This window comes from Zingiber officinale, chromosome 2B (assembly GCF_018446385.1).
Source record: "Zingiber officinale cultivar Zhangliang chromosome 2B, Zo_v1.1, whole genome shotgun sequence".
NCBI lineage: Eukaryota > Viridiplantae > Streptophyta > Magnoliopsida > Zingiberales > Zingiberaceae > Zingiber > Zingiber officinale.
This window is the reverse complement of record NC_055989.1, coordinates 32688108-32711884: the sequence shown is the minus strand read 5'-3', so window position 1 is coordinate 32711884 and position 23777 is coordinate 32688108. Positions and strand designations below refer to the sequence as shown.

Here is a 23777-nt window from a genome sequence, read left to right as displayed (position 1 = left end):
TGGAACTCTACTTTGTCGTCTACCACGTAGTCAGTCTGCTCCTTCTTTGTCCACTGGTATTCTTCTTACCTTCAGGTGTTAAAAAACCGAACTTCATTATTAAAAGCATTTTAAAATTGATTTTAAAGAATACCTACATTCTCTTTTTCCAACTCGCGAACTCCCCCTCGAACTTCGGTGGGTATATACTCGATCCGACCATCGATTCGGTGCTTCGATCGGCTGTTAGTCCTCTTGAAGCGTCCTAATTCTGATACCACTTGTTAGGACCCTTGGCGGCTGACTAGAGGGAGGTGAATAGCCCCTGCACAAATAAAAACAAAAATACCTTTCTCGGACAACTAACTTAATTAAAGAACACTTGCATAAGAAATGATAAAGAAATAAAAAAGGCAGAGGCATAGAAGTTTTTACTTGGTTGCAACCGGGGAAGTTGTTAATCCAAAGAAGTAGAGCGCACTAATATCTCCTTTAGGTGGAGAAGCCTCTTTATAGCAATGATCGCACAAAAGATGAAGATAAACGAAAACTAGAAGTGTACAAGTGTTATTTCTCAAGATGCTTGTTGTTGATAGCTTCTGGGACCAAAGCTGTATTTATAGCCTTGGTTGAGGCGCCTTGAAGGGTTCCAAGCCCTTAGAGTGGAATAAAAACTTATCCTCGATGCAACGGTCAAAGACCACACTGAAATGACTAAAACTTAGGTTCCGAGCACCCCGAAGGGGGAAAGTCAACATTTTGTTGATTTTCTCTTTGGGCCTCTAGCTTGGCTCCGCTTGCTTCGGTCTGGGGTTTTTCGCTCGCTTAGGTGATTTCGGCCATCCAGAATAGGGCTCACCCGAACCCAACTTCCGCCCTTCTCGAGCAACCTTCCGCTCTGGCTTCTCATCTCTCGGAAATGTCGTACTCCTCCTTCTCGTTCGCCTGCGTACTCTTCCGCAGCACCTCGTCCCTCAGACACACCGAGCTCGTCGGCTCTCTCCCGTGTCGTCCTTTTTGCTAGTTGCGTCTTTTGCTCGACTCCTTGTGCTCTTAAGTTCTTGCACACTTAGACATAAGGTTAAACACAACAGGACCTAACTTAACTTGTTTGATCACATCAAAACTATCTTGGGGTATCAACAGTATCAACTGTTTCTGTAAAATATATTTAACTTCATAGTTAATATATTGGATGAATGAAGATCTATTTTGTCTTCCAACTCTTTGAAAGTATAAACATTGCTTGATGATTAAACTAGAGTTATAAAAAGAATACAATGAATGTAATTTTATGAAGTAAAAAACCTTTGATACAAACTAAAACTATAAGAATAGGGAAATGTAAGTGAGTATAACATGATTTCCTAAAGTAAGAAGGATAAAAAGATAAGCAAATTATATAGTTTTGATTTTCCAATACCCTAAAGGGATAGTTAAGCAATTTAAATACGTGTTGTTTCTTTTTTATATATATATATATTTTATAATTTATAATTTTTCAAATAGAAAAATAATAATTTTGAAGGTAAATTAAATAATAATTAATGATTTTGTGAATAACGGTTAAATTTTAAGATTGACTAACTATCGTGTACATACATTGTATATATAATATAATGTATGAATACACATAAATTAATACCCTAGACATATAAATTAGATTTGATAAGGGTGCACTAAGTCTATGCAGTAGTGCAATGTAAAGGTGGCGTTTGAGAACCCTAGTAACAAGCTACTATAATGAGTTTTTCTTAATAAAAAATTAATTTAATTTTTATATAAGATATTAAACTGATAATTACATATACTCACTTGATCTTAGTTAAATGACCGAGAAAGGTATGCTTTCTAATATTACTGTCCCAAGTTATTTATAGAAATTTCTTCACTTGTGGTATTACAAATTGTAAAATGTGAGAATAAATAAAATCATGACAGTATATATTTTTTATATAAAAAATAATTTGAGAAAAATATTAATAAATTTTATCATTATTTTTATTGTTAAAAGAGAAAAATATTAAAATGATTTTATCAAAATTAATTAATAAGAGATTAAGATTTTAATAAAATAGTAAGATATTTCTGAGAGGTTGAACCAATAATTTTCAATCAATTGATTCCCGACCGTTAAAGCATGACCGTATCTGGTCCAGATGAAAGTGCAGGTTTAACGGAAGGGCGGAGAGAGGATTGGCACCGTTAGATGCAAGCACAAATCCTGAAGCGATTGCAGGCTTGCAGGGTGGGATTTCCGAGTTTGATAACGCACATCGTACGGTGAGGAATGCACCAGCGTGTCTCGCACCAGTCTCGTCTCCACGAAGCCCTTACGAGCTCCAGGGCTCTCTTTCAATTCCTTTACGGCGAACCTTCTTCAAGAGACGGCGACCGGGTATGCCGTCCAAAGAACGGATTTCCTACTTCTACGATGGTAATTTCCCTCCCTTTCTTTGTCTCTCACCTCCACGAACAATCGCTTGATTGCCTGATAGAAAAATGAAACCCTAATTGGTTTCTATTGCAATTGTTTCTCCACGGATTGATCCGACCTAATCTGATGCATTTCCCTTCCTAAACGAATTGTTCTGAATATTTTTACTCATGAATCAGGTTTAGGATTTTGCTATTGCCGCCAGTGTTTTCTTCACTCGTTGTTGCTGGATGGATATCCCTTGCAAATAGGAGGAATTGATAAAGTATTATGATATAGCATTATTAAGATTTTTCATTAAAAAAAAAGTATTAATAGTCACTTCACTATTTGGTTGAGCCCACCTTAGGCCTCCTTTGCTTTTCTGAATCATCTTCTTTTGATACAATCCCCAACCTTCGTGATATTATCCTTTACAAAATGCCATTAGATTTATTATTGAGTTTCTCTTTTAAAATATTATTTTATTATTATTTTCCTTTTCAAAATATTTAAATTAGGTTATTAGATCTATTATACATTCTTATATGTCTATATATAATCATTATGTAATGATAAGCAATGGAGTAATACAATTAATTAATCAAATTCCTTTGATTATTGGAGGTTGATCCCCTCAAAGTGATTATTACTAAAGGACGATCCCCTCGAAGTGATCTCTCTCTCTCGTCCTTTTTTTGTTTCCTACGAGATAGAAGGCGGGTTCCTATCAACTTAGTATTAGAGAGAGGCTCCTTACCACTGCTCATTCATAATATTCCTCATAGATCTTAAATCTCTCGGTTATACTTTTTTTTTTGAAAAGAATTGTTTTCCATTTTTTTCTTATTTGTTTATTTCTATCATATATTTTTTGTTTATTTTTGTATTAAAAACTCTGTCCATGACCATGGTCAGTCCCAAGCTCGGATAAAGGAGGGTTGCGTTAGGTTGCTAGCTAGCGTTAAAACTATTACAAATGTTCAATGAATGAATTCATTAAACTATTGTGGTAATGCTAGGTTGTTCCCCGGAAGGAATGCGTTGTAGGGTTCGACTATAACGCCTTGGTAAGGATTGCTATATCTCTAGAACTATGGTATAGTGCTAAATATGCAAGAGTTTGCATTGCAAGCTCCGACTGTAATTTATCGGCAAGGACCGCTACATCTTCCTGAGAATTTGGGTATAATGTTAAATAGGCAAAGAGTTCTCACACCATAGGTTAGATAAGAACAAATATGATATGAAAACTAATAGTCTAAGATTTGGAAGATAGAATGTAGGAATCCTATAAATCAATGGAGGTAGTAGATACGATGATTAGGAAAAGAATTAATATTTTGTGTGCAAAAGATAAAATGGGTAGGCGGAAAGGTAAATATGATAGAGAACTCGAGTTTTAAGTTATAGTACACAGGAAATAGTAAAGTAAGAAATGAAGTGGGTATTGTTTTAGATAGTTTGTTAAAAGATGAAGTCGTAGGAGTAGTTAAAAGAAGATAGAATTATAGTCCTTAAGATAATAATGACGATCAAAACAATGAACATAATTAGCATACATGCATTGCAAGGAGGATTAGATGAAGCTACCAAATTAAGGTTTTGGGACGACTTAGAAGAAGTATTATAAAATATTTTGCCAAATGAAATGATTTTAATAGAGGGGATCTAAATGAGCATGTTAGAGTGAAAAATGAGGAATATGAGAGGGTACATGGTGGTTATGGGTTTGGAATGAGAAATGAAGAAGGGAAAACTATATTAGACTTTATGATAGTATATGACCTTATATTATCTAATACATTTTTTAAGAAAAGAGAAGAACACTTATCACGTTCAAAAGTGGAAATAATAAATCTCAAATTGACTTTCTTTTGGTTAGGAAGAAGGATAAAAAGATTTGTAAAGATTGTAAGGTCATGAAAAAATTTAACTATCCAACATAGCTTAGTAGTGTTGGATATACGCCTCAAATATAGTATCGATAGAAAGAAAATATATATAACTCCTAGAATTAAGTGGTGGAAGTTAAAGGATGGGAAACAAAATATTATAAGGAGAAGGTAGGAGTACAAGTATTAGGTGAAATATATGATGACTCTAATACGACATGGGATAAGATGATATCAAAGTTGAAAATAGTTGCTAAGAGTGTACTCAATGAGTCAAAGGGGCATGCACCACTAATTAAGAAATCTTAGTGGTGGAATGAGAAAGTATAAGAGAAAGTGAAGAAAAAACGAATAACTTATAAGAAATTATATATTTGTAAGAACAATGAAAACTTAAAAAAATATACAATAGTGAAAAAAGTGGCTAAACAAGTAGTAAATGGAGTAAAAAATAAAACTTTTGAATGATTATATCAAAAATTGGATATAAAAGGAGGGGTAAGAGACATTTATAGAATAACAAGTGAGAGAAAGGAAAACAAGAGATCTTATCTAAATAAAATGTATTAAAGCTGCATGTAATAGGGTATTAATAAACGATGAAGAAATAAAAGAGTGGTGGAAGAGGTATTTTTATCAACTTTTTAATGAAAATTTAGGTAACTAACTTAACTTAGGTAATTTAAGTCGATCAAATGAGTATAATTTTTATCATAGAATTTAAACTTTAGAAGTAGAACAAACTTTAAATGGGATGCACAATAGAAAAATTGTTGGACTAGATGATATTCTGATAAAGGTATGGAAGTTCCTAGGAAAATAAGGTATTGAATGACTTATCAAATTATTTAACATGATATTGAAAACGAAAAAAATACCTGATCAATCGAGGGTAAGTACTCTAGTTTCTTTATATAAGAATAAGGGAGACGTATAAAATTGTGCAAACTATAGGGGTATTAAACTAATGAGTCATACCACGAAACTTTGGGAAAAAGTAATAGAAAAAAGATTAAGGAAGGAGACTACAGTAACTGAAATCAATTTTGGTTCATGCCTAAAAGGTCGACAATAAAAGCTATACATGTTCTTTGATAATTAATTGAAAAATATCAGGAGCAAAAACAAGATCTACACATGACATTTATGGATTTAGAAAAAGTTTAGGATAAAGTCCTAAGAGAAATTATATGAAGAATTCTAGAAAAGAGATGTGTTAATGTAATATATATTAAACTAATTAAGGATATGTACGAGGATGTAATGACTAGAGTAAAGATTTCAGGCAGAGTAACTGAAGCATTTCCAATAAAGATAGGGTTACATCAAGAATCAACTCTAAGTCCCTATCTTTTTACACTGATTATGGACGAACTCACTGCACACATTCAAGATACAGTACCGTGGTCCAGGTTGTTTGCAGATGATATTATTTTGGTAGATGAAACACGTGAAGGAGTAAATGTTAAATTAGAATCTTGGCGGGAAACACTAGAAAGGAAAGGTTTTAGACTTAGTAGAATAAAAATAGAATATATGAAATTTAAGTTTACAATATTAGACGTAATGAGACAATTGTTAAAATAGGAGATGACGAGTTGTCCGAAATTGATAGTTTTAAATATTTAGGATCATTTTTGCAAAACGATGGAGGGATTGAGAAAGATGTCTTATATATAATATAAGTAGGATGGTTAAATGGAGGAGAGCGTCGAGTGTTTTATGTGACCGTAAAATACTTCTAAAACTTAAATGAAAGTTCTATAAAATCGTAGTTAGATCTTCTATGTTATATAGAGCTGAATGTTGGGCTATGATTCAAGCACATGAGTAGAAGATGAGAGTTGTAGAGACGAGGATGTTAAGGTGGATGTGTGAACATACTAGAATGGACAGAATAAGAAATGAAAGCATTAGAGAGAAAGTCGAAATTGTATCTATTGATGGAAAACTCTGAGAGACATGTTTAAGATGTTGCAGGCGTGTACTTAGATGACTAATAAATATTCTAGTTAGACGATATGAAACTATGTCAAACACACATATCAAACGAGAAAGCAGAAGACTAAAAAAGACTTGGTTAACAACAATAAAATAAGATAAAATTTATTTAAGTATAGATGATATAGTAGGAGATAAAGCTCAATGACGTAAAATGATCCATATAGTCGACCCTACCTAGTGGGATAAGGCTTGGTTAATTCTAATACAATGGTTGGAAGATTTCATGTAATAACAAACTAAACATGATCCTATAAAGATGAATTGCCTTATTGGACAAGTAGAGACCCTGCTAAATTGTTTTCGAGAAAACCTACATGGCATGCCAAATGATTCAGAGGTGTTGATAACTTTTCTGCATCTGAAAGGCGAGGCTCTATCAATTATTCAAGTCATGCTATAGATCTGCATCATGGGAGGTGCATCATGGGAGAAGTTTGTAGACGGATTTCATCCCTTAAGAGTATGACAATGCATATGGAAATGTAGATAGGGAGTTCCAAGATTTAGAACATCACGACAATAGTAGAATATCATAATTTCTTTCTCTAACTCTTGAACTAAACTCATGGTTGGTCAAAGTGAAAATCATTAAATACTTTTATTGAAGGACTTCACCCTAACATTCAAAAAGAAGTTAAGATGTACTATCCTCAAAGAAATAAAAACTAGCACTGAAGTCCTCAATGAGTGCAAGGGAATAATGATGGTTGAATCATTAGAGAATTCAAAGGAAGAAGATGATCTCAATGAAGGTGAAATATGAGAACATGTGAATGAAGTACAAGATAACACTATGACAATATCAATTCATGCCTTAGAAGGGTTACAAACTCTATAAACAATGAAGGTAAAAGGATTCACTGAACAATAACAAGATAGCTATAAAAGTGATTCATATGAAGATCTAAACTTTTTGACCATGATAAGAAGAATTCATCTATCACAATCATTGTGACATCGATAATTGAAGTCACTGCATCTACAACAATCTCCACTTCCATCATCCAAGAGAACAAAGTAATAATACCTTGTCGATAACATCATACATGGCAAGGAGTATTCTTTCATCATAACTTGATGAGGACTTTGCACAAGGCTAAGCGATCCAAAAGAAAGTATTGGCATGCTAATAACCTTTCAAAAGCCCAACATAATGCACCTTGTGATCAAAGAAAATTTTTGAACTTAAGAAAGACTCATAAAAGGTTATTTGTCTTTCATCAAAAGGGCATCTCAATTAGTCCGCTATAAGAAGGCACTTTATGCAAATCATCAAAAGAAATTGAGGACAAGGTTAGTTTGAAGGACGGTGGAATGATATGATCCTCAAATAGATATATTAAAATAACCCTCCAAGATATTATCTTTTAGAACAGGTCTTTAGGTGTATTATTAATTTCCTCTTCCAAAATATTATTATTTAGAATAAGTCATTAGATTTATTATTTTTTTCCCTTTTAAAATATTAAAATAGGTCAACTTTTTATATTGACAAGGCATTCTTATATGTCTATATATAGAGACTTTATGTATCCTTTAGAGGCAAGCAATAAAGCAATGCAATTAATTAATCAAATTCTGTTGCTTATTGGAGGTTGATACCCTTGAAGTGATCATCACTGGAGGTCCATCTCCTTGAAGCAGTCATCTATACCCTCTTTCAACCTTTGTTACGTTTTCCTACATGATAGGATTCGAGTTCTTATCATCTTTGGATATTTAATTTGTACTAGTCTCAACTCTCAACATTTATCAACTCATAAGATTTTCATGGTCTCTACTCGTCCATCAAGATTTATAAATGTATCCTGTGACTAGATAGAGCACCAATGGCTTGACATCATGCAATTTAATCTGCCAAGAAACTTGTCCAGTCATTCATGTGTTAAGTGTTGGACTTCTGTACTCTGACTTGTATTTTAGCCATCTAAAAATTGTTCCTGGTGATTTTTTAAGCTACTTATTGGTTTATATGCATTGAATTTGCAGGGGATGTTGGGAATGTTTATTTTGGGCCTAATCACCCAATGAAACCACACCGCCTATGTATGACCCACCATCTTGTGCTCTCATATGGTCTTTACAAGAAGATGGAGATATATGTTAGTCATATTATTCCTTTTCTAAATTTATGGATTCTTCCAGACATTTTTTAGTTAAAGATTCCTTTCATCTTTGCAGCGACCACACAAGGCATACCCAGTGGAGCTGGCCCAATTTCATTCAACAGATTACGTGGAATTTTTGCACCGAATAAGTCCTAACACACAAAATTTGTTTGCTGACGAGTTAGCTAGATGTATGGACAGGAAGAGGTTCATTTGTTTGTTTGCTTATTCTACACAATGGATGTACCTTATGCTTTTCATTTCTTGCAAGAGTCTTGGTTTTTTCATGCCTTCTACTTCTTGTAACATGAATTGTAGTTTTTTGGTTTGTTGATTATTAAGGATAAAAATATATAAATTGGTTCTTCTCGTAACAACTAAGAGCTTATATCGACATGATATTAGAGCAACAGATCGAGTTCAATCATTGATCTCTTTCTTAATGGCTAGAGTTTTGGAGATAGCGGTTAGCAAGTCAACGTTAACCATCCACAATTTGCAACATTGTGGCACTTCCTTGTTCTTTACTTTATTGTCATCACTAAATTATGTTTGTTCAAACTATTGTGGTTAGCTATGCATTTTTACAATATTGTAATTGAAAATTGATATTGTTGACCTATTAGCTCAAAGAACTTTGGATCTTACTACATAATGTCATGTATCCTTAGCAGCCTCCATTCTCGAAAAACTTGTTGAAGTTCTTCTATTGTAGATTTTGAGCTCTATATTGTTCTACCTTTTGTGAATTTAAACCAACCTTTCTTTGAGAAATTTGATAGACTATGATATTGTATGCAAATCTGTCTCTTTGCTTAGCACTCTCAAATGCTTAAATGCCACCTTTTCCTTCTCTTGTTAATAATAATACACGAGTTTTTTTCAAGCAAATTCAACTTTGCAAGGGTGACCATGAATCATTCTGAAAATGCATACTGAATTATTATCTAATCATCAAGCATTTTTATTTAAATTAGTGAATTAAAATTGATGCATCAATTAGGCAATGCGAAATTATGATAAATATGCACATTAAACGAGGAAGAGGAAGTTAGTAACAATAAAATAAGATAAAGTTTTTAAGTATAGATGATGATATAGTAGGGAATAGAGCTAATTGGCGTAAAAGAATTCATATAGCCGATTCCGTCTAGTGAGATAAGGCTTGTTAGCTTCATTTCTTAACATCTATTTACTATAGTACACTGAACTAGCATACATTTTATCTTCTTTGTACAGTAGACTTGGTAGAGTCTTACACTGCACTTGATGATTACAATATTTATGAAAATTGAAGTTATGGGATCTAACTTTTCAAGTATTGTGCAAGTGTTAGCTAAAAGGAAACTTTCGAATACACTGGTATAGCCAATTTATACATACAAAAAGTGAGTATAACAAAGATAGGAGTGCTAAGTTGGATGTCCAATTAAGAAAAAAATATATACTAATATGGAGTAGCAATTAAGTGTAGTTTATATGGATGATAAATTGAAAATAGATTAATATTGGTTAGTCATCATCATTGATGATCATTAAAATTTATAATTAGACAAGTTGGACTAATTAAAATTGTAAGTGTGCCCGTAGAGGGAGATCAAAGTGAACTCTTTTTAACACAATTAAGACTTAAAGACTTGGATATTAATAGTGGTATAATTTTACAAAGTTCAATTGGAACTTGCAGTTGGTTAGCTTTTTGTTGTATGGTTATCAGTTTTTTTTTTTTTTTTTTGGTTTGTTAGTACATGATACTCACAACTAAAAATAAAGTCAACCAAAAATTGTTTGTTTTCTTCTAATTTTTCTCCTTTCTATGCTGACCAATCAATTGAAAAAACTAAACCCCTACTGTCTAATCATAGGTCTGTATATATCTCTTCTCATGAATCACTAATTACTATTTTATTTATTTATATCAATTGATCTTTGTTTGTTTAATGTTTCAAATTAATGTTGAAAATCTGCTACTTGTATATTTTCCCTTTCAGATAATCTTGGAGAAGATTGCCCTGTCTTTGAAAATCTTTTCGAATTCTGTCAAATATATGCTGGTGGCACGATTGGTAATATTAATTTTCTTTATCTTATTTGTATACTTAATTTCAGTTTACTAGCTTAATCTATATTGTAGATGCTGCAAGAAGGCTAAACCATCAGCTATGTGATATTGCTATAAATTGGGCTGGTGGTTTACATCATGCGAAAAAGTCTTCTGCATCAGGCTTCTGCTATATTAATGACTTGGTTTTGGGGATCCTGGAACTTCTTAAATATCATGCTCGAGTTCTTTATATTGATATAGATGTTCATCATGGCGACGGCGTTGAAGAAGCTTTCTATTTCACAGACAGGCAACATGTTTATTTGACTTGTCAATTCAATAGCTTGAGGATAACTTCATTGCCATTAAGAATCTATTTCCTTCAATTATATTCTAATAAAATGTTTTTTTGTTACATAAAGTAATTTATATAGCTTGTGTAGAGTGGACAACAAAAAGATATTAACAATTTACATTGGAAATAGGGTAATGACCGTCAGCTTCCATAAATATGGTGACATCTTCTTTCCAGGAACCGGTGATGTTAAAGTAATTATTCTTACTTCTCTTGTTGATTTCATTGTAAATTAGGTGTAATCTTGTCAGCTAATTTTGTGTTTGTCATTGCATGATGTCATTCATTATCTTGTTGTAATTGTTTTCTTGTTTGGTGTTATTGTTTGTTACACCTTGAGACATGAGTTTTACATCTCTCAGCCTGGAATAATATTTTACATTATTACTTTCTCTAAAATTGGTATATGCACTTGAGTTTAATCTGGTTTACTCTATTATAGTTAGAGGCACTTAAAAGGAAAATAAATGTTGTAGAAGAGAAAAGGTGGGTTCAATTGGAGCAAACAAATGTCTTCATTCAGATGTTAGGTGGAAGGACATTAGCTTTGTTTTCGGTTATGTTGTACCTTTGTATAATGATTATGCCATTAAGAATAATTAGTTGCTTTAAACTTTCCATAACTGTTCAATCCCAAACATTTTCTATAGTGATAATATATTTAGTAAGGATCATCTTGCATTCATGAATGTTTCAGGATTTAAAATTGATTTATCAGAGTTGTGAATGCTGAGAGTTGACAAAATTGTGATGCTTATTTGAAATGTTTAAATAATGTGCACTTAGGTGGGGTAAAAAAGTGTAGCCTAGATAATAAATTGAATGAAAATAGGTTGAGATGTTAAATTTAGACCATCATATTTTCCATATTTAGACAAGTTTATCCATCAGAATTGGAGTATGGGGAAAGGAAGAAAACTCATCTTAAAATGGCATAGGTTTTATGCTATTATAATTGCCAGTCTTATGTCATGCTCATTAACAGTCAAGATACAATTGTTTGTTCCAAATATTGTTCTACTACTATTCTGACTCTACATGGAGTTTTTTCCTCCACTGTGCTTTAATTTAGCATACGTTTGTGTGTTTGATTTTTTTTTCTTGATCATTTTATGCTGATTTATGATTTATAGGATATTGAGATTATATAGATATATTGAATGAAGGATATAGGTGAAAAGGAAGGAAAATATTATGCCATTAATGTCCCACTCAAGGATGGAATAGATGATGCTAGTTTTACTCGGCTTTTTAAAACGGTAAGAAATGATCTAGCAAGTAAAGTACAGAAGGCTATATCTACAGATTTTTATCTTCCTCTTTAATAGACTATCTTCTTGGATGGTTATATTTTGTAGATTATTTCCAAGGTTGTTGAAACATATCTGCCAGGTGTTATTGTTCTCCAATGTGGAGCTGATTCACTTGCTGGTGATCGCTTGGGCTGTTTTAACCTCTCCATTGAAGGTGTTTATCTCTTGTCTTTTAGTGTTTTAGTCGTGTTATCTTATAATGTATCTATGACATATGAGCTAAAATATGATCATAGTTTCCAGGGTCTCAATATTGGGTCGTCTTTTGCATTGTTTGAAGAAATTTTTCATAATAAATTTCCATATTTCAGGTTTTGTTTCAGGAGGAAATTACAAACAATTAGTTTTAAATATTATCCTAACAAATAGTTTGTCATATTGTTTTCTATAAGTTCTTTGATATTTTGACTATTCATTTAGTGTTTGTTAACAGGACATTCAGAATGTGTAAGATTTGTGAAGAAATTCAATCTGCCACTGTTGGTAAGGATCTGTGCTACTTGTTTATTTCTGACTTGTTTAAGGTATCATATGCATGTCTCTTCTGAAGGTTACTGGTGGTGGAGGATACACTAAAGAAAATGTTGCTCGCTGCTGGACTGTCGAAACTGGTGTTTTGCTAGATACAGAGCTCCCAAATGGTATAATACAAAATAACTGGAAATTAATGTCATAGTTTTAGTCTCCGCCTGTGGGTTATCAAGTCATGAGAATATTTGAAGTAAATTGTACTTCAGGTGAAGATGTTGATCTTATATGTGAACTGGGTAGTAAAGAAATCTATATAACATCACGCATGTTGTTTGCCCTTCTTTACTCATTACTGCAGATGCACTTTTAACTTTATGTCATCTACTTGTTGCTAGTTAATGTTTACTTGATACTAACTTTCCAAAATAAGAAACTGTCTGCTAATAATTTTTTTTGGCTTGCAGAAATCCCAGATAATGATTATATCAAGTATTTTGCTCCAGACTTCACTTTGAAAATTCCCAATGGCAACATGGTAGGTGCTGTTAGTGTAATCTTGCTGTGAATTCTAATCAATTCGCATAGGTTGTTTTCTACCAGTAGTACACAATTAAATTTTTATTTCATTTAGTTGGACCTCAAATATTTTGTTAAAACCATTGACCAAATACAACAGATCTGAACTGTTTATACACACATTAATTTTTAACATTTATAGGTGCTGTAATTTGTACTAAAAGAAGTCCCAGGAAAATTTTCACTTTTCTCTTTATTTAATGTTTTGTGACAGGAGAACTTGAATAGTAAGTCATATCTTGGCACAATCAGGTTTCAGGTTCTAGAATGTTTGCGGTCTATACAACATGCTCCTGGTGTCCAAATGCAAGAGGTTAGTTCAACTTGTGTAATTTTTGCGGTTTTGGAATAACCATTATCTAACTTCTATTTAACTTAAATGATCATATTGTTTTCCGTGTGTTAGAAATTTTATATTGTAATTAAGAATTCCACTTGTCTTAGTTTATTTTGTTTTTATGATGTATCACACTTTATGATGTTAAACACCCATTTTCTGTACGTGTATATGGTGTAAAACCATTTGGCATATTGACTGAAACTTAGATATCAAAGGGGCACACTGTATTTGACAACATGGAGACTGACAGTACAAATAAGGTTTCAAATTGCCTGCTATTTCCACTTTTCACATCCGTTATTAGTGCTATGTTGGGATAAGGATATAGATTCATTGATGTTGGGGACCTGTTTGCCAAATCAACTTGGCATGAATATGATACATGTTGAAGTTATCCTTCGTATTTTATTGTTGGCTTGTCTTCGCACTTAGACTATTCAAACATAGTGACTGGAGGATCTCTCATTAGTAGCAATTTCTGGGCAACATGGATCAGTTCATTTAATCACTTATTTGAGGTTTTTAGATGTGGAATAATGGGACCTTTCTTCTCTACTTCTCAATGATTAGAACATTTTCCATCTCAGATTCTGTCTTTTGGTTTAGGTTATTATTTATTATTTTGAATTTATTTACCCCTATTGTCATTTTCTGTTTCTTTTCAGTTAATTCATCAGGAAGATAATAGATTTCTGTATAAGCACATGAGACCTTAAATGAGAGATTGTTAGTCTCTGAGTTAATGATGCCGTAACCATCAGTTTGTAAACATATGACCATTAATTATGCAAAACTTTTCACAGGTTTAATGCTAAGTGTTCATGTGGCTCCTGTTGCAGGTGGTCTGTTCACCAAGGAGAAAGTCTTATAGTCTAAGCGGACTGGACCCTCATTAGCACCCAGTGAAAATTGTTTGGCCAAGTGGCCTAATGGCTTACAACAATTTACAACAAGTAAACAAAGTGTTACAATCGAATGTGAGGTGCTACAATCGGATGTTAGAAATTGCCCCACATATGGCACTTCACGTGTTTGTTGTAAAATATTGTAAGCCACCACTTAGGCTCTGTGTCAATGAGGGTCCAGTCTAAGCCACCACTTAGGCTGCAGAGTCGTTTTTTTAAGAAGCTAAGTCCCTAACAAGCAAAGGCGAATGGACCCACTACAGGAGCTGCATGGGCACTAAGTGTTAGGCCCATGACAAGTGATATCATGATATCAAAGCCAAGCCCAACTATATCTCATTTTTCTTTAGGAAGAACCTCAAACATTTGGAAAGTTATACTTACTGGAGGGTAGTCTATTCTTGTAAGAAGATATTCATTAATTTTCCTACAATATCATCAAATCTATCACACCCCCTATCAATGAATTCCTAAGGCCTGTGTCTTCACAAGTTCTCACACATTTCATTTTTGTCTTTTATCTGCCAGTGTGTCACCATAGTGAATAAGAATGCAAACAGTGACTAGTCATTAGCTTTTTCCTAAACAATTAATGAGTAATTATCCAAATAGGGCTCTTAACAGTGGGTTATGCCTAAATCAGGTCCCTGTGTTCAAAGATCTTGAGGAATCAAATGTTCATTTAATTATTTATTTTTTTTGATAAAGAGGCTGAGTTAATTTCAATGGATAAATTTGTTTGCCAAATTTCAATTAACTAAGTGAATTTTTACTTGATCAATCTGGAGGCTTTATTCATATATTTAATCATTTGGAACCTGAATTGAGCAGAAATATTAATGAATACAATTCATTTTGCAGATTCCCCCAGATTTTTATATCCCTGATATCGATGAGGATGAGCAAAATCCTGATGAAAGAGTAAACCGTAAGTGCTGCTTGGATAGGATTAGCTATTGATTTGACGTTTGCAATGCCACATCAATGATGTTGGTGTTGTGTTCTCTTATCCATTCATTGATCTAGCTAAGCTACAAAATTTTTCTTATTCTGCTATTGTTATTATTTACATGCACTCTTTCCCCTCATTAGCCTAATTTTATATTAATCATCACTGGGAATACTGAAATTGCTCTAATTTTAACTATTATTGTTATTCTACAAAGGAATGTCCGAGGCCTACTTCGCCAAAGTGATATTCTTTAGTCCAAATAGTTTTTGATGTGAAATGCCATCTTTTACACTACATGAATACACTTTGCTTGTCAAAGTTCTCTGACAATTACTTGCTTATTAAACTGACATGACTTTGAAATTTAATGCAGAGCATGCACAGGATAAGCAAATTCAGCGAGATGATGAATATTACGATGGCGACAATGATAATGATCATAACATGGACGATGGCCCTTGAATGTTTTGTGGTCCTTCCATCATGTTGTATAGCGTGTCCTTTTCAATTTAGAAACAGGTGTTTTATCTACATTTTACGTAGTGTCCTCAGTTTAATTCATATTTTTAGTTACTCAGCGGTTGGCAATTTTCTGAAGGGTGCGCCGTGTCTTGTATTTACTTATGAGGTTGACCTTCTGCCATAACAGACAGACTGACATTCTAAACTTGTGAATCAATTATTTCGATCACAGTATTGGCACAACTGTGGAGTCCCTACTCTGGTTTCACAATCGCTTTTGTTAGGTCTGACAGGCAGACATGGCAAAGAAAGCCTTTCTCCGTTCCACGTTTAATCATGAAATTCAGCTCCCTGTGAAGGAAGTCGGGATGCTGCAGGGCATGCTTTGAGTCGTCTTGTTTTGAAGCGTCAGTGTTATGTGTACTTGGAAGGCCGTGTTAACTTTTTGTTTTGAATGGGCAGATTGTAACATTTCTATGTAGCTATGTTGCAAAACTCGGAAAGAGAATTTAGAAGATACTATTCCTTTGGCAGTAAGGGGACGCTTGGTTTGGTTTGCGGAAGAGAATGAGAATAGAAATGGAGAATTTTGAATTCGTGGGATCCATCATTTCCATTCCCTCCATTTTACTTGGTAATGGTCTAATCTCATATTTGGGAGTTTGAATCCATGGACTCACCATCAATATCTGAAACCAAACATTAACTTTCAATCCCATTCTTATTCCTCACTTTCATTCCTTCCAATCAAACACTCCCTAATTGTTTTGACAGAAGTTTGACGAATAAAGCTATAATTGATAGTAACACTAACCGTGTAATTGAGTCCTATAGATTGTCATAGTTAATTTATGTAAGGGTGTTTGAGTCCTATAGATTGTCATAGTTAATTTATGTAAGGGTGTTGTTGTCGGTCGATTCTTGAAAGGTGTGGAATGTGCCCTATTGATTGTTTGAACTCTCCTTGCATATGCCGTTGTTTATTAATGAAATTCTACGTTATTTATTTCCCTTTCAGACAGTGGGAGGTATTTTGGAGAGACTTAATGAAGTCTTACGTGATTTATTTCCTTTTCAGACAGTGGGAGATATTTTGGAGACACGGTTGAGGTGATAATTTCATCTTTTGAGACTAATATACTGAGGTAATTCTATTCTAATCTTCATGAACTATTTGGTAAACCAACGTCTCTCCCAACTTGTATATCCTCGAGCTGCTTTAATTTCTTATGTGGAGCATTTCAAATGGTCACCCTTTCGTGATCCAGAACTAAGTTACACGTTAGATACAATTAAAAGAGGAAGGTGAGTTGTCCCCAGGACGTAGCACAGCTGGGGGCGCATGATTTCATGATCGAAAGGTCCAGGGTTTGATCCTCGGGGTATTATTGTCTGGGGTTAACGTTCCGGCTATGCGCTTTCAACTGTGTATCTGTATTTACCTCTTTTCATATCCATGGGACTGACTTAGGGGGTGATGGTTCCATATTATTATTATTATTTTTTTTTTTTTTAAGAGGAAGGTGAGTTTTTTTTTCCCGCAATAAAAAGATTTCACTGGCGTCAATGTTTTGAGTATTTTTATTTAAAAATATTCATCTTTAAAGTTTCAGCATTTTATCAAATTGTGCACTTTAAGATGTTGCGTATTTTAATTGTCTACTATTTTGTATTTCTTAAAGAATGTGTTTTATCATCCAAAAGCTGCTCGAACACCTCTCATGGATCGCTTCCGTGTTGAACCCTACGTTGCTTGAAGTTAAATCTCTCTCTCTCAAACCTTGAACTGTTGAATCTCTCTCTCAAACCACGTGAAAGAAGTCGAGGTGTTGAAAGTTGAATTGTTGCACAAAACATCATATCACCCATTACTCTTCTCGTTTCGCCAAGATTTCTTTTCTATATTATTTCTTATAGTGCCAACGACTTCTTGAGTTGTTAAATGTGTCTAATGGTTGGTAAAACCCGAAATTCTTCTTTGTAGTACTTAGGTTTTTCAACAAACAATCCATCTGACAGTGGTAAAACTCTTGGTTTCATATCTACAACGTCCATAATTTCTTAAGTGAATTCTCAATGTATCTAACTAATGAATGTGCGTCTACATATCTTCTCTGCAACCTCAATCTCTAGATAATATAATGTCTGGTCAGTAATTATGACTTTGATCTCTGAATTGATGGGAACGACAGGCTCCACGTGGCATATCTCTTCTCCACTTTTTCATGATCTCCGTGGGTGTCTGTCTCTCTCGAATAAAAGTTCAGACATATGCTCTGGGTAAGGGGCACTATATCGGAGTCGCTTTATTTTCTTTTTTTCATTCTACTATAAGACACCATGATGATTTAAACATTAGAGGAGCCTCGTCAAAATAACTCTTGATGATCCCTTTGATGCATATTATTCCTCATAGAGCCGATCACATAGGAAAAATGAAGCTTTTTCAATCATCTAAAAACGACAATTTATCAAACAGTGCATCAAAAATTTTAAATTTATTAAAAAACATATATTACTTTACTATTTATCAAAAAATCCATCTTTTCAAGTGCAATTTCCTTTTTACCCTACTGCCAGTCTGACTTTTTCTATCTTTTTTTTTTCTCTATCATTTTTCTCTCTCTTTTTTTTTTTTTATTTTTTTACAAATGTGCATAACATATGAATAACATTACATAAGATTTAGTCAATTTTTAATAACATTTTAATACATTTGAAGAAGCCAAAATAAATAATGGATAGCATATTTGAACTTCTTGCAATCTCAGAAATCCACTAGAACTGAAATGAGTGTAATCGGAGCTCTCTAGGTCCATCAGTGGATTTCGGTAAAAACCCACTTATGGACCTAGAGAGCTCCGATTGCACTCATTTTAGTTCCTATGGATTTCTGAGGTTTCAAAAAGTTCAAATATGATATCCGTTAGTTATTTCAGCTTTTCAAAGTTGTTAACATGTAACAAAAAAGAATCATCAAAAAGGCCCACGTTAGGCCTGATATGGAATTATATCAGGTCCAACGTGAGTCTAGTTGATATGAAATGATATCAAGCCCACGTTATGTGGGCTTGATATGATTCCATATCAGACTCAACATGGACTTTTTTGACGATTCTTCCATTTACATGCTAACATATATGAAAATATGAAATAAATAATGGATATCATATTTGAACTCATTGCAACCTTTGAAATTCATAAGAACTGAAATGAGTGCAATCGGAGCTCTCTAAGTCTATCAGTAAGTTTCGGTCAAAACCCACTGATGGACCTAAAGAGCTCCGATTGTACTCATTTCAGTTCCTATGGATTTCTGAGGTTGCAAAGAGTCTAACGGTATTGTCCATTACATATTTCGACGTCTCCAAATGTTGAAATATTATTAAAAAAAAACTAGCTAAAATATAAACTAATTCATATCAAGCCTACATTGGGCATGATATTAAATTATATCTGGCCCACGTGACTCTAAATTATAATTACATAAGATATAATGTTTTGCAGGATTTCTTTTTTATTGAAAAGGAAACACTTCATTTGGTTGAATTCATTTCACAAGTTGTTTATCATATTTGCAGGTTAAAATTGAAGGAACTGTTGAAAAGGTTTCTAGAGAGGAGTCTGAGAAATATTTTCATAGTCGTCTTTGAGGAAGTCAACTTGGAGCAATTGTCGGTAAGCATGTATGTTCTATTTATCTTTATTTTTTTTTCATGCATGACAATAGAAAACTATGTTGCCCAAAATGTGCCTAATATGGAATGATATCAGGTCTAATAAGCCCAACATGAATATTTTTAACGATTCTTGTTTATTACATTTTAAAATCTCTGAAAAGTTAAAATAAATAATGGATAGCACATTTGAACTCCTTCCAATTTCAGAAATTCATAGGAACTGAAATGAGTATAATCATAACTCTATAGGTCCATCAGTGGTTTTTGACCAAAACCTACTGATGGACCTAGAAGCTTTGATTGCACCCATTTCAGTTCCTATGAATTTCTGATATTGCAAGGAGTTTAAATATGATATCCATTATTTATTTCGACTTTTCATAGATGTTAATATGTAAAATAGAAGAATCGTCAAAAAACCCACATTGGGCCTGATATGGAATCATATCAGGCCCGAAGCTGGCTTGATATGGAATGATATCAGATCCAACGTGAGTCTCTTTGATGATTCTTCCTTGTTACATGTTAACAACTCTAAAAAGCCGAAATAAATAATGGATACCATTTTTGAACTCCTTACAATCTCAGAAATCCACAGGAACTGAAATGGGTGTAATTGGAGCTCTCTAGGTCCATCAATGAGTTTTGACCGAAACTCACTTATGGACTTAGAGAGCTCTGATTGCACCCATTTTAATTGCTATGGATTTCTAAGGTTGCAAAGAGTTCAAATATGATATCCATTATTTATTTCGGCTTTTCATAGATGTTAACATGTAAAATGGAAGAATCGTCAAAAAAATCTATGTTGGGCCTGATATCATTCCATATCAATCAGGCCCACGTTGGGCTTGATATGATTCCATATCAGGCCTAACGTGGGCTTTTTTGATGATTCTTCCTTGTTACATGTTAATAACTCTTAAAAGCTGAAATAACTAATAGATATCATATTTGAACTTCTTGAAACCTCAAAAATCCATAGGAACTTAAATGAGTGCAATCGGAGTTCTCTAGGTCCATAAGTAGATTTTGACCGAAATCCACTAATGATCTAGAGAGCTCCGATTACACTCATTTCAGTTCCAATGTATTTCTGAGATTGCAAGGAGTTTAAATATGTCATCCATTGTTTATTTTGACTTCTTCAAATGTATTAAAATGTTATTAAAAATTGACTAAATCTTATGTAATATTATTCATATCTTTTGCATGCATGTAAAAAAAAAAAGAGAGAGAAGAGAGAAAAATGATAGAGAAAAGAAAAATGATAGAAAAAATCAGATTATCAGGAGGGTAAAATGAGAATTGCACTTGAAAAAGTGGGTCTTTTGGTAAATAGTAAAGTAACATACGCCTTTTAATAAATTTAAAAATTTAGATGCGCTATTTGATAAATTGCCGATCTCAAAAGCTTCGTCAATGATCTCAAATGAGGTGGTAGATTTTTGTCACATCGTTTTGGTGTTGTGTGTGAGAACACAAGCAAAGACATTGAGAAATCTGAAGATGTTGAAGAAAAACCTTTGGATCTTCCGTAAAAAAATCGATCCCGCATGTCTATGGGCTCAACAACCTATTTTTTTCTCTATTTAATTTTTAAGATTTACATTGTATTGCGTGCTAATTATGGGTGTTTGTATTGATTTCCTGGGAATCTTTCTAAAGTTATAAAGGCAAGAGCTCGACGATAAGGAAATATCCTTCCAGTTTCTTCTTTGACAACCTGGCTCCAGAATCACGCTCAACGGCTAACCTCCTCCGTTGTTTCCCTCTCTCAGCTATCCATTGTAATCCATTCCCTTGACGAACGACCGTTAGCCTCACATTATCGTGCCCCCTCTTGTGCGGGTGTTCGCATCCTTTCATGACAAGCCTTTCTCACGCTAGTTGATTAACCTTGTTGCTGGGCTTTTCAAGTGTGGATTTCCCCACTCCGTGTTTGGGGATTTAGTCTCTCGCATCTCGAATTTCATCTCGTCAAGTGGCTCACTTGGAGTCGATGACAATTCTTCATGTTGCATTGCTCAGGAGTGTTGCTTGATTCTCGCCAAGACCATAACCTAGTTGCCCATATGAGAGGTCATGCCATGGACTGACGAGAGATACCCTAGTTATAAGAAGAATCCAAGGAACAATTGGGTGCAATTTGGAAGCTAGTTACACACTTTTCTTATGGGAGAAGGATTAGAGGTGATAACAAATTTGAAGCATCAATTCCCGATAAGTGGAAGTTCATCCACCTCTCAAGATGATCACATACTTGTTGCCCTTTTGGTGTAATCGACCTCTAGAGTTTTTTATGTTTGTTTAATAATATATTTAATGAGGTCTAGTCAAGATTATCCAAGTAATTTGATTAAGGTTGACCAAGTTAATAAGAAGTCCTAATAGGTCATGGTTGATCTAGACAAGTAAGGAAGGAAAAGTTTAAGTAAATCAAGAGGGACCGGATGCTTAGCAAGGGGAAATCTTAGTAGGTTGAGAGAACCAAATGTTAGGTAAGAGAAAGTCTAAGTAGGTCAAGATTAAGTGGATATTTGACAAAGGAAAATGCCTACTAGGGATTCAGACCACAACAAATTCATTTGACACTATCGTGCCAATCTGGCCGAGGGCAAGGTGAGGTTGTCATTTGACACAACCGTGCCAATTTGGTCAAGGGTAATCAAGGTGAGGTCATGTTATTTGGCACGACCATGTGACTTTTGAAGTATGTATTCAAGCCACGATCGTGTCATTTCGACACGGCTGTGTCTAAACCTTACTTCTAAAAAAAAATGAAGCACGACATGAGCATGTCGAAATGACACGGCTGTGCCAGCTCAGCTTGTCTATAAGACATAGTCGTGGGTGTGGCCATTTCCACATCAACACTGTTGGTGCAATTTCCAGTAGGTCAAGGTTGACCTAGTTGACCAAGCGTAAACCTTGGTCATGGTTTCGATGTTTGACAATACAGAAAGACATGTAGACATGGATAATGCAGGTGCAGTTGTCCATGCGGAGAGATACTGATCAGGGTCTGATCAGGTTGGATGAAGAAGAGTCAAGTAGGTCAAGGTTGACCGGATACTTGACTGGGAAGTCCTAACTGGGATGTTAGGCAGTTCGGAAAGTCCTAGTGAGTGAAGCCAGGCAGTTCGGAAAGTCCTGGTGAGTGAAGCCAGGCAGTCGGGAAATCCTGGTGAGTAAAGCCAGGTGAAAATCCTAGTGAGTGAAGCTAGGTGAAAGTGAAAGTCCTGGTGAGTGAAGCCAGGCAGGGGAAAGACCTAGTGAGTGAAGCTAGGCAGTTTGAAAATCCTGGTGAGTAAAGCCAGGTGAAGATCCTAGTAAGTGAAGCTAGGTGAAAGTGAAAGTCCTGGTGAGTGAAGCCAGGCAGGGGAAAGACCTAGTGAGTGAAGCTAGGCAGTTTGGAAGTCCTGGTGAGTGAAGCCAGGCAGATGGAAAGTCCTGGTGAGTGAAGCCAGACAGTTGGAAAGTCTTGGTGAGTGAAGCCAGGCAGTTGGAAAGTCCTGGTGATTGAAGCCAGGCAAGGGAAATCCAGATAGGTCAAGGTTGACCAGACATCTGGTGAAAAGTCCAAGCAGGGAGCTTGGCATGAGAAAAGTCCAAGTATGGAGACTTGGCACGGAAAAGTCCAAGCAGGGAGCTTGGCACGGGAGAAGTCCAAGTATGGAAGCTTGGCATGGGAAGTCAGAGAGGGCTCGGTAGCTCGGTAGCTCGGTAGCTCGGTAGCTCGGCAGCTCGGCAGCTCGGTAGCTCGGTAGCTCGGTAGCCCGGACTAGGTCAGAGAGGGCTCGGTAGCTCGTTCTCTGGATCGGATGGAGTCGAAGAGGGCTCGGTAGCTCGGTAGCTCGGTAGCTCGGTGGCTCGGTAGCTCGGTGGCTCGGTAGCTCGGTAGCTCATTCGCTGGACCGGACGAAGTCGGAGAGGGCTCGGCAGCTCATTCTCCGGACTAGGTCAGAGAGAGCTCGGTAGCTCGGTAGCTCGGCTGATCGGTCTGGTGACCGATCAGTAACCAAACAGAATGCTTCTGTGGATTATCTGATCGGTCTGGAGACCGATCAGAAAGCAAACAGAAGAAGAAGAAGGAGAAAGGCTGATCGGTCCAGGGACCAATCAGACTCCTCTTGGACCGATCAGGACATAGCCTGATCGGTCCAGGCTTAGCCTGATCGGTCCCCAAGACCGATCAGGACCCTTGTGGACCAATCAGGATGAAGCCTGATCGGTCCACGTCCTAGCCGTTGCGTAGCAACGGCTAGTTTCTTCTG

The 23777-nt window shown here is 35.0% G+C and overlaps 1 protein-coding gene and 1 pseudogene across 1 annotated transcript; one reads left to right on the top strand and one right to left on the bottom strand.

Annotated features, from left to right (window-relative positions):
* Positions 1 to 1648: 1648 nt before the first annotated feature.
* LOC122049737 lies at positions 1649 to 1825 on the bottom strand (annotated as a pseudogene).
* Positions 1826 to 2259: 434 nt separating this feature from the next.
* LOC122045572 (histone deacetylase 9) lies at positions 2260 to 16063 on the top strand. Its single transcript, XM_042605850.1, has 14 exons — positions 2260 to 2416; positions 8284 to 8396; positions 8476 to 8593; positions 10394 to 10468; positions 10537 to 10756; positions 10932 to 10995; positions 11968 to 12060; positions 12160 to 12268; positions 12548 to 12597; positions 12665 to 12755; positions 13050 to 13120; positions 13376 to 13474; positions 15268 to 15334; positions 15732 to 16063. Exons 1-14 carry the CDS (start codon positions 2380 to 2382, stop codon positions 15818 to 15820), a joined length of 1296 nt encoding a protein of 431 aa, XP_042461784.1. The 5' UTR covers positions 2260 to 2379; the 3' UTR covers positions 15821 to 16063.
* Positions 16064 to 23777: the final 7714 nt, after the last annotated feature.

Coding starts and splice junctions, on each gene's coding strand:
- LOC122045572 (XM_042605850.1), top strand. CDS start 2,380: ATGCCGTCCAAAGAACGGATTTCCTACTTCTACGATG. Junction 8,397..8,475: donor ACAAGAAGATGGAGATATAT/GTTAGTCATATT, acceptor TCATCTTTGCAG/CGACCACACAAGGCATACCC. Junction 13,121..13,375: donor AAATTCCCAATGGCAACATG/GTAGGTGCTGTT, acceptor GTTTTGTGACAG/GAGAACTTGAATAGTAAGTC.